The sequence below is a fragment of the Nerophis ophidion genome, linkage group LG11 (genome assembly GCF_033978795.1).
Source record: "Nerophis ophidion isolate RoL-2023_Sa linkage group LG11, RoL_Noph_v1.0, whole genome shotgun sequence".
Taxonomy (NCBI): Eukaryota; Metazoa; Chordata; class Actinopteri; order Syngnathiformes; family Syngnathidae; genus Nerophis; species Nerophis ophidion.
This window is the reverse complement of record NC_084621.1, coordinates 43390386-43402653: the sequence shown is the minus strand read 5'-3', so window position 1 is coordinate 43402653 and position 12268 is coordinate 43390386. Positions and strand designations below refer to the sequence as shown.

Sequence of the window (12268 nt, the reverse complement as noted above, 5' to 3'; positions counted from 1 at the left end):
GAATTGTAGCCTCCATATACAATATAATGTACTGGAGATCATCATGGTGGATAGAACATTAACTAATTTGCCTTGTGGACATGCCCTTAACAATTGTGAGCTTCAGAGAGGACACTATTAATATGTCTTACATTTGGGAAGCCACCCTTTCGCAGGTTAAATTTAGCCCACAGACCCCATCTTGGGCACCCCTTATCTACAGGAAAAATCCCCTAAAATGTGCCTTGTTTTAGTGTGTGTATGTTTTTGTAATACCTCCACAAAAGGCTGCCAGTAATGGCAATGAGCACAGAGTGTGATTATAATACAATCTTGGAATGTCACTCTGTCCTGGAAGCGGAGTACCTTTTAAGCAAAATAATAATCAAACAAATACATGTGATAGGTTTGACTTTTGACTTTTGAGTGTCATTTTCCTTTGTTTTCTTGTTATTTCCTGTGTCTCGCTGGGATTTTACGCCACAAATTGCCTGAATTCACATCAGCTTTTTGAGAAAGTTGCTTCAAAAGTTGCAATGTTTTTAGGGTTTTTTTCCAATAAAATTTAATGCATTTTTGGTTTTATGAATTTGTTATTTACATTATAGGTGTTCCTTTTCACCTTAACCTAAAAAAGCACAGGGCTACAAAAAACAAAAAAAAACAATTGCATAGATGGTTGACTTTGTATATATCAAACGGACTTAAAAGTAGGAATTAGATGGCAGTTAAAGCACATGCTCAAAACTGATTTTCAAATTAAAGTTAAAGTTAAAGTACCAATGATTGTCACACACACACTAGGTGTGGTGAAATCTGTCCTCTGCATTTGACCCATTCCTTTGATCACCCCCAGCAGTACCACGCCAGGGAATCATTTATGGTGATTTAACCCCAATTCCAACCCTTGATGCTGAGTGCCACGCAGGGAGGCAATGGGTCCCATTTTTTTTTTATAGTCTTTGGTATGACTCGGCCAGGGTTTGAACTCCCAACCTACTGATCTCAGGGCGGACCCTCTAACCACTAGGCCACAGAGTAGACTGAACTGTTTTAATTCATTATAAGTAATAATTGCAATATTCAATTGTAATTACCAAAATAAACACTACCAAAAGCTTCCTTATTGTCTGCTGTCTGCTCTGTTGTCCACAAGGTGCAAACATTTTTCCTGTATTTGTTACGCTTAAAAAGTGTTTGTCCATCTTTACTATTCATTTAAGTTCCAACATATTCACCCCCTCACATCCTGAACAATTTTGGACTGTTGAAAACTATCTATACCGGTAACTTCTGTTGGTAAATGAGAGATTATCATCACACTTCAGCATGTCTGTCAGATAAATAATATAATAATAATAGATTTGATTTTATACAGCACTTTTCTATTATTAGATACCAATGCCATACCCCTTTAGTAGTTCAGCATTGTAAATAAAATGTTTATTGTTTTCTTACCTTGACATACGTAGCAGGGTCAATTACGTTTTGTAAATAATGTATTTTATAATGTTGTATTATTGTTATAATTGCACAAAATATGTAAGTTAAATGTAAATACCTGAATATTTTTTTGGTGTAGGGCTGGGCAATATATCGATATTCACGATATTTCGCGGGTTGGTCTCTGTGCGATATAGAAAATGACTATATCGTGATATTTGAGTATACGTTCTCACGCAGTTGCTTTTAGCTGCGGGCAATACACTACAGGCTCTTCTCGCTATTTCTTGTCTCTCCTTCTCACAGACAGCAAGCGCAGGTTCTTACATATGTCACATACTGTCACGTCATACGTCACATACGTACATGCCCTCGCCCAGCAGAGAGGTAGCAGCATGGGTAATGAAGGAAGATGTAATTCCCAAGAAAAACAGCAGAGGGTCCATCGTCTGGCGGTGGGACATATTCAAGTGGGAATATGTCGAACAGACAACGGTAATAACTTAAGCTTGCGGCACAAGCAGTTCTATAAAAAGTAGCATTACTGCTAATATGTAGCATCATTTGAAAAGTCACCCGCTAGAGAATGAAGAGTGCTTCAAACTGCATGTCAACATCTCTGTTCGGTGCCACACCATCAAAATGCCGAGGCAAACAACTCCACATCAACACCGTATGAAAAAAATTTAATTTAATAACGTCCATAGTAACCTACGATATAGCGAAGGACGAACACTATTTAGTTTCCTATTATGCAGCTCATTTTTATTTGACACTTAAAATGTCTCTGACAATCTTGCACTTTCTGTTTTGGTAATGACATGAACGTATGTGCCACTGGTTAATAACTGTTTAATAAAGACAGTTTTGTTCAATTGACTTAGTTGTGATTTCCTTCTCTGGATGAAAGTTTAAAATGAGCATATATTAATGCAATATGAAGAAGAATGTTTTAATGTAGACACATAGAATCATCATAATACTGTGATTATATGTATCAAGTGTTAATTCAAGTCCAAGGCAAAATATCAAGATATATATCGTATATCGCGATAAGGCCTAAAGATATCGAGATATTAAAAAAAGGCCATATCGCCCAGCCCTAGTTTGATATTTCGTCAATGTGGAACCATTGTTTCGTTGTCCCCCCCTACTGCAATAATTACTGTGACACCTGTCTTTTTATATGCGTTGGACACGTCTTTCAACTTCCCTTTTGTCTACGATATGGGAGAGGTAGTCCATGCGACAACAGAAAATGTATTGTCTTGTTAAGCACTTAAGTTCACTTTCTTGTTCATTATTATATTTGTGTAGGGGCTCGACGATGGCAAAAAGTTAGTGACGACAGTTGTATTCTGTGTATCATCAGGTATGTTTTTATTTCACTGTTGTACGTAACTCCGCCCTTTTGTCTACGATAACGGGTGATGGCCTCGATGATGGCAAAAAGTTATTGACGGCAGTTGCATTCTGTGTAGTATCAGGTATGTTTTTATTTTACTGTTGTACGTAACCCCGCCTTTTTGTCTATGATAACAGGTGAGGGGCTCGAGAATGGCAAAAAGTTATTGACGACAGTTGTATTCTGTGTATTATCAGGAAAGTGCAGCTGAGCAACCCATGGTGTCGGTCGTGTTCCATAAAATCCACACAACGCAGAGAAAAAGACCACCGGTTACACTTATACAGGTTAAATCTGATATATAGCAGTGAGGACGTTGGTGTGTTGACAAATGTTTATATACTACATTACCCAAAAGTCTCAGTGCTGTAAACGGGAACCGGAAGTGGGTCTGAGCTACGCGGGCGAACAACATTTGTGCCATTGAGGAATAGTAGTTGATATATTGTTACACATTGATGTCCTGCTTTGTCTACAAAATAAACAAACATAAGTTTTGATTACAGTTGATGTGCTAGATTGAGGGCTGCTCAGTGACAATCTCATTAGCATAAATGACGCAAATTGCCCAAAATGTGTGGGAAAGTTGGAGAAATTTGTGAGGCAGCGCATAATATGAGAGGATTTGTTAAATTTTAGTGAATTTGTTGGCTGTGTTGTCTTTTATTTTGGTATTGTGTGTTTCTGATGCGCACCTACATGGTTCCGCCTTTACTCATGGTTGTGAGCGCTTTCAATCAATCAATCAAACAATCATTATCCTTTATTTAACCAGGTAAAACTCATTTAGAGTAAAATCTCTTTTACAAGAGTGACCAGGCCAAGAGGGCAGCAAGACAAAGTTGCAGAAATACATATAAAAACAACAAAAACAGCAACAGTCACAAACCACAATTAAAAAATAAATTACTTTTCATATATTAACATAAAAAAATGTGCTGGGTCTAAAAACACCTTAAAAACAAGTACTATGCCGAATAGAAACAGTTTCCCGATTCTTTTAAAATGGACTGAAATTCCACCAAAGTGATCAGTTCTGGTAACCTCAGATCCTTCAGTAAGTTACTCCATGACCATGCAGCAGCATATCTGAAATATTTTTGTTCCAATATTTTTGTTGGCTCAAGGAGCAAACATGCTAGGTATGTACAGTGACCTTCAACTGTAAAGACGGGAATCTCTACACATAAAAGACCACGAATAAGGGGGAACCAGACCGAGAAGTGATTTTTGATATAAAACACAACCATCTAGAAAATCTGCGTAGTAATATAGATGGACAGTGTGTCTTTCCATATAAAGTGCAATCGTGGACAAGGTTGCCACAACCAGTAATAAAACATAAGGCGCAATGATATATAGTATCCAGTTTTTTCAAATAAGTGTTGGGTGCATTCTTAAAAAGCGACTCTCCATAATTTAGCAAAGGCATAAAAGTGGTTAGCATCAAGTGTGTCCTAACTTGTAGGGAAAAACAGGACTTGTTTGTAAATAAAAATCCCAATTTAATTTTAAATTTAGCCACAAGTTTTTCAATGTGATATTTAAAAGACAAGTTCTCATCAGTGACAAATTCCAAATACTTAAATGCTGTGACCATTTCAAGTTTAACCTTATGAGCAGTTAATATTTTTGGAGTGTTCTATGGCAATCGTTTGCCATTTGAAAATAACACCACCTTAGATTTTTGTCAGGAGACTCAGCTGTGTCGGCTGGGACAGAACAACATCAACGGTTGATTGCAGGACCTCAAAAGGTTCGCACAACAGCGGGGGATATATGATTGCGTCATCAGCGTAAAAGTGGAACGCAGCATCTGAAACATTATCACAGAGTATATTTACATAAATGGAAAAGAACAACAGACCTACCGGTAATATGGAACCCTGCAGTACACCAATTCAATATAGAGAGAAAAGACGAAGAGGATCCAGCAAACTGGACGCATTGGGTTGTATTGGACAGGTAATTAGAAAACCACTTTACAGCATGCTGAGATAGGCCAATCCTGTGCAGTCTGTCGGCCAAAATTATACTGTCGACCGTATCAAATGCTTTTGACAGGTCGATAAATAGAGCTGCACAATATTTTTTGCAATCCAATGCTTCAATAATGTAATTTACAACTTTGATAGCAGCAATTATGGTGCTATGTCTCTTACTAAAACCTGATTGATGTTCGTAAAGCAGACAATTGGTGTCTAAAAATTATTTAAGTTGTTCACTAACAAACTTTTCAAAAACTTAAACAAGGACGCGTAACTTTGAAATGGGTCTACTGTTAATAATAGCAGTGGGATCTCCTCCTTTCAACAAAGGTAAAACATGCAGATTTCCAAATGTTAGGAATCTCATTACTGGACAAAGAAAGATCAAAACTATGTGTAAGAGGTACTGCAATTTGTGCAAAGCTGGGACTAATTGGCAATTAGTGTGTTATTTAGAGCAGCTTTTTCTTTTTAAGAGTACATAATTGAAACTGAAGTTTTAACATGAGCATTCTTCAATAAAAAATACAAATCTCTCAGCTGTTCACCGCCACAGAGATCTCCCACACACCACCGCTCTCATGAGGTCTCTTTTTCAGCAGCCAAGCAGAAACTATGTGCCCACATTTAAAGTTTCCGGCACTCTTTGTGGTCTGTATATTATTTATTAATATTAGTTACACTTAAACCATTAATCAAAGCAACAGAATATAAATCAAAGTACTTTTTAAATCAATTAATGGTTGAAGCCTTATAGTCTAAATCACGGGTCAGGAACCTTTTTGGCTGAGAGAGCCATGAAAGCCAAATATTTTAAAATATATTTCCGTGAGAGCCGTACAATATTTTATAACACTGAATACAACTAAATGTGTGCATTTTTAAGTGAGACTAACATTTTAGAGTATAATAAGTCTCTAATTATTTTTAATAACATTTTTATTCTAAAGTAAACCAATAATAAATAAAATACTTCTAATGAACAGGTGCGGAAGAAAACGGATTGATTGATTAAGATTCATGAGAATGTTTTATATTACGAAAGTTATTTTTAACACTGATTACCAGCCGAATTATTCATTACTTATCGTGTTAAGCAATGTCAGCTAAGATTTATCTGAGAGCCAGATGCAGGCATCAAAAGAGCCACATCTGGCTCTAGAGCCATTGGTTCACTACCCCTGGTCGAAATAGTTCAATTTTAACTTAAAATATTCTGTGTAGAATTGATAAAGGGTGTAGGATGGTGACAGTTTGATCCTGGAACAAATAGTTTTTCAGTTGCATTACTTCTTACATCCCATGGACAAAAAACACTTTTGAAATTTGTTAAACATCAGAGGTTGATCTTCTCTCAATGGATTGTTTGACGTTTCAATTTTAAAAAATAAATGGTTGTACTCGTATAGCGCTTTTCTACCCCTTTTTAAGGAGCCCAAAGCGCTTTGACAGTATTTCCACATTCACCCATTCACACACACATTCACACACTGATGGCGGGAGCAGCCATGCAAGGCGCTAACCAGGACCAATCAGGAGCAAGGGTGAAGTGTCTTGCCCAAGGACACAATGGACATGACTAGGATGGCAGACGGTGGGGATTGAACCAATAACCCTCAGATTGCTAGCACGGCCACTCTTCCAACTTCGCCACGCCGTCCCCAACTGTATTCTATTGCAAAATGTATTGATACCACTGGGTTCTTTGACAAATGGTTAGTAAACATTTATTCAACTCCCAATTGACAGACAGATTGGGTTTCAAACTTTAAAAACACACAGGCCTTTCATGCTCATAACCTTTTTCGTTTTGAGTTTTATTTATATAGGTCATCTTATCTACCTGACTAGAATCACCCTAGTATAGCAGACAGACTTCACATTTCAAAGGCTGCTAACAGTTTGTCTTTCTCGAAACTGACAGGCGGGACCTAGCCTAGCAGAAGCAGGAGTTCTGGAAAATATGGATTGGATCGAGTGGAAAAAGGCAAACAATCCCCCACGGAGAGCCATGGCTTAACTGTTTCTCAGCAGTCAAGGTGAAGGTGTGGTCTTCATGCAAAACAGTGTTAATCAAATGAGACACCCAGTGAATTGAGGGAGTCAAGGCTGCGTTCACACTCCTTAATTTCTCCTCATGCGGGTTGGAGGAGAAAAGGAGAAGGCAAGATCGGAACCAGAGAGGCGGGGACTCGGCCATGTACAGGGGACCCCATGGATGCAGCTAATGGGCCGATGTAAGTACGTACAGACAACACAACAATGTCACCCATATATTTGTTTAAATGCCAATGTTCCATCCTATATATAACACATGAACTACTGCAATTGTCCTCTGCCTGATTCTTTTGTCTGAAGGGTTATTATCAGTCATGTTAGGGGAAAATTGTATATGTCCAATTTCTTGTTGTGGAGGATAGAAGTATGTTTGTGTGCAACAAAATAATCTACACAAACATACATCCATGTTTTAATGCAGTTTGTTTTAATGCAGTTTGTTTTTATTTGGGTCACGAGTGAGCTAGAGCCTGTCCTAGTTGACTTTAATAGGGAGGCGGTGTGAACCCTGTTTTGGTCACCTGTCAATCAAAGGGGACATATCCTTTCACAATCCGCACTCTAATTTTAATAATTCATTGGACTCTCAAAATTGTCCATAACCTGCATGTTTTGGAGATGCAAACTCCACACATAGACACTCAGAAGGGGAGATTTGAACTCATATCTTTAAGCTGTGTGACTTGATACACCAGTCCTAATTAACTCGTGGCCTGGGGGACAAATCTGGCCCGGTAAGGACATTATTCTGGCCCCCAAAGTTCTGTTCAAAACTTGGGAGACAAACATTTTTGCAGCAAAATCCTACAAAAAAAAAATTAAGTGCTCCTATTGTGTAGAGGAACTTTGACCACTGTAAACACATTGAAAAATCCTTGCATTGACATTTTAACCTAGCTGGCAAACATAGAAGACTTGGGTCCAAACTTGTGATAAGTCCTCAAGTTCACTCATTTTTGGCACCTACACATTGTTTTGTTATATCATTTATGTAATTAAGGTGTTGCTGTAGTTTGTTTACTTCAGATGCAGTCAGTAGTCATTTCATCTTCTTCTTTAGTTATACTAGTAGTGCTCCTCAAGGTTCTATTTTAGGTCCCCTCTATTTCATCATTTTATGCTATTCTACTGGTGGCCCGCGAGTTCAGTTAAAAAAACTAGTGAGAGACTAGCATTTTTGCAGTAGATTCTTGAAAACACAAGAGTGCTGTCATTAGGGATGTGTACCAAATCCGGTACTTTTTTGGCACCGACCAAATCTTGTCGGTCCACCTGGGCACTGATTTCCGTAAAATCCAACCGTGCCATGTTACAGTACTTGGATTGCGTGTGACGTCACGCCTGGTTGCCAACTCAGCCAGCTCTTTGCACTTTGGCTCTCTGTGATCACTCCAGCAGCACTGAGAGCTGACTCAGCCAAACTTTATAGGTAATGTTTCAATTTTCAATGCCAACAAAGAAACTGACTAAAAAAACGCTCCAATATAAGTCGAGTAAAGCTTTTTTTTTTTAAGTGATACCTTGCTGCTAATATAAATTGGCTTAGCTATAGACATGCTACTGATTAGCATTAGCGATTTTACATGGTAATTTCAACAACTCCAAATGTACAAACCCCGTTTCCATATGAGTTGCGAAATTGTGTCAGATGTAAATATAAACGGAATGCCATGACTTGAAAATCCTTTTCAACCCATATTTAATTGAATGCACTACAAGGACAAGATATTTGATGTTCAAACTCATTAACTTTATTTTTTTTTTTCCAAATAATAATTAACTTAGAATTTCATGGCTGCAACACGTGCCAAAGTAGTTGGGAAAAGGCACGTGCACCACAGTGTTACATCACCTTTTATTTTAACAACACTCAATAAACTTTTGGGAACTGAGGAAACTAATTGTTGAAGCTCTGAAAGTGGAATTCTTTCCCATTCTTGTTTTATGCAGAGCTTCAGTCGTTCAACAGCCCGGGGTCTCCGCTGTCGTATTTTACGCTTCATAATGCGCCACACATTTTCGATGGGAGACAGGTCTGGACTGCAGGCGGGCCAGGAAAGTACCCGCACCCTTTTTTTAGGAAGCCATGCTGTTGTAACACCTGCTGAATGTGGTTTGGCATTGTCTTGCTGAAACAAGCAGGGGCGTCCATGAAAAAGACGGCGCTTAGATGGCAGCATATGTTGTTCCTAAACCTGTATGTACCTTTCAGCATTAATGGTGCTTTCACAGATGTGTAAGTTACCCATGCTTTGGGCACTAATGCGTCCCCATACCATCACAGATGCTGGCTTTTGAACTTTGTGTCGATAACAGTCTGGATGGTTCGCTTCCCCTTTGGTCCGGATGTCACGATGTCAACCACAGAACACTTTTCCATGATGGTTTCCGGCCATGCCACTTTCTTGGAGTGATTTCGCCAGATTCTCTGAACTTTTTGATGATATTATGCACCGTAGATGTTGAAATCCCTAAATTTCTTGCAATTGCACTTTGAGAAACATTGTTCTTAAACTGTTTGACTATTTGCTCACGCAGTTGTGGACAAAGGGGTGTACCTCACCCAATCCTTTCTTGTGAAAGACTGAGCATTTTTTGGGAAGCTCTTTTTATACCCAATCATGGCACCCACCTGTTCCCAATTAGCCTGCACACCTGTGGGATGTTCCAAATAAGTGTTTGATGAGCATTGAACATTCCTCAACTTTATCAGTATTTATTGCCACCTTTCCCAACTTCTTTGTCACGTGTTCATTAAATTCTAAAGTTAATGATTATTTGCAAAAAAAAAATATTTATCAGTTTGAACATCAAATATGTTGTCTTTGTAGCATATTCAACTGAATATGGGTTGAAAAGGATTTGCAAATCATTGTATTCCGTTTATATTTACATCTACCACAATTTCCCAACTCATATGGAAACGTGGTTTGTATTAATGAAAACTATGGATGCTCCTAACAAATTAAACAGCTGGTGCATAAAAAGTACAATACTTACTGTATTAACCAAAAGACTAGACAGCAAAAGACTGAACTGACTAGCCAACATACCATCAAGTATACACTAATTCCAATTTGCGTCCTGGAATTGCAACTATAATTGAGACAAATAAATGTCATAATAAAACAAAATATGGAAGGCAGTTATCTTAATCAGTTCATTTGTAAACGCTACAATAAAAAAATTCTAAAACAGTTCATATTTATCAACACACACATAAGTACCAAAAATTGGTATCGTTGAGTGCCAGTATCAATTCACAGGTACCAGGAATTTTTACCGTATCGGTTCAAATGTAAACAGTACCCATCCCTAGTTATCACAGAGATGGTCTTTGACTGTTTTTTTATGGAAGGTTGCAGACTCTGTCAAAATAAACAGACCAAAATCAAATGTCTACTATAGAGAACGCTGGTTTTTCAGAATAAACAAAACAAGACTAATGGTGAAGGGAGACATCCGGCACCCCGATCCTTAGCTTTCTGGAAAATTGTCCCCCAAAACTATTTAGTTGAATATCCCTACTATAGGCATGCCATTGAATGAAAGGGATCAATCTATTTACCTGTTTTGATCAAATGTGCTTTACCTTTTAAGATAAATATTTTTGGGGGAAAATACATTTTAATTTACACACTGAAAATAGGAAACATTGTACCGTCTATACTCACAGGATATCAACATCAAAATTGCCAGGTTTACAAGTTTTATGTCATCATTGAGGAGCAAACACCTCCTATGCTACCTAAGTGGTGATGCACAGCAGACTCGTGATGTGTTGTTTGGGGTCGTATGAAAAAATCCCCTTGTCTCCAATCCAGTTTAACTCGATATAGTCCTAAACAAAAGTTAGTTTTCAGCAATATAAAGTTTTTTATACGTTCATGTTTAGTCCTAACGGTTCGCTGAGTCCCATCCGTTCGTAGCAGCAGCGTGCGCACAAAGTTACTGGCGGCAGAACTCCCTTCGCTTTTCCCCTCAAATGAGTTTTAACCCCACACACAAAGTTTAAAAACACATTTAGCAGAACAGAGCTTTGAATGTGTCCTACCCGTCGGCCCCTCGATGCCATCAGCGTAGATCTGGACGGTAAGAATCAACAAAAAAGCGCAGGTGTTCATCGTAAAAAATACAAAAAATATGTTTTTTTAGTCCACTTTTAAATGCGTCAAAAAGAGCATTTCATCCACTTCATGAGATCCACGCGAGAGAGAAAACTTTTGAGAGTCGAACTCGGCTAATTCCCCTCGGTTGACGGTCAGACATACACGCAGTGTGGGAGAACACGCAGCGAGACGGCCCACAGCTACTTCAGCTAACTGACGTCAGGGTACAGTTGAGGGGAGAGATTTGCTTTTCTCTTCAAAAGCTGCTTTCCCTCCCAGCCCCTCAACGCGCCTCTTCTTTGCTGCACCCAGTGGTAGTTGAGCGCCATCAAGTGGCCGAGTCTGGTAATACATGCACACTGCCTTAAGCGCAGGGGTCTCAAACTCAATTCACCTAAGGGGCCACTGGATGCAGAATCTGGGTGAGGCTGGGCCCCAAGAAAAGATTTCTTAAAAAAATGTTACACACTCCTCAGCATGTCTAGTTCTATAATTGGGGCGGCATGGCGTAGAGTGGGTAGAGCGGCCGGCCGGAAACCTGAGGGTTGCAGGTTCGCTGTCCACCTATTGACATCCAAAAAAACGCTGCCGTTGTGTCCTTGGGCTGGACACTTCACCCTTTGCCCCCGGTGCCACTCACGCTGATGAATGAATGATGAATGAATGATAGGTGGTGGTCGGAGGGGCCGTATGCAGCCACGCTTCCGTCAGTCTACCCAATGGCAGCTGTGGCTACTGATGTAGCTTACCACCAACAGGTGTGAATGAATGATGAGTCCACTTCTCTTTGAGTGTTTAGAAAAGCGCGATACAAATCTAGGTTATTTATAATGACGTTTCAAATTGTATCCCTTGTGCACCACAACTTTCTTTGTGCAAATAAGCCACGTCGGGGTGACCCTGTGCTCAACAAATAAATATTGCATCTCCTACTTTTTTTGGAATTCTCTCTGCTCATCACTAACCTTTCTCTTCATTGCATGCTTTGAAAAAGACATTTTTGGGGTTGTGGAATATGTTTGTATTTATTTAGCCGACGCACGGAGAATAATGTTATTTCCGTGATGTGTGTCATTCCGATTTTACTCCCCACAGCAACACAATAAAGTACCGGGATATCGAGTTCAAAAAAGTGACGGTTCCCGCAGTGTTATCTGGCATCATATAGAAATATATGTAGTGTTCATCGTGTGAGGCAATGCAAATTAAACAATAAAAAAAACAAATAACGGGGCGGCATAGCTCGGTTGGTAGAGTGGCCGTGCCAGCAACTTGAGGGTTGCAGG

The 12268-nt window shown here is 39.0% G+C and overlaps 1 protein-coding gene across 4 annotated transcripts in view; it reads right to left on the bottom strand.

Annotated features, from left to right (window-relative positions):
* The window catches only part of LOC133562154 (receptor-type tyrosine-protein phosphatase U), a 565556-nt gene extending 554339 nt beyond the window's left edge, over positions 1–11217 (bottom strand). For all 4 annotated transcript variants that reach the window (XM_061916074.1, XM_061916075.1, XM_061916076.1 and 1 more), the window contains exon 1: positions 10928–11217. In XM_061916074.1, coding sequence (XP_061772058.1) covers positions 10928–10997 — 70 coding nt within the window. In that variant the 5' untranslated portion in view covers positions 10998–11217. The remainder of the gene's footprint in view (positions 1–10927) is intronic.
* Between the last annotated feature and the right edge of the window lie 1051 nt (positions 11218–12268).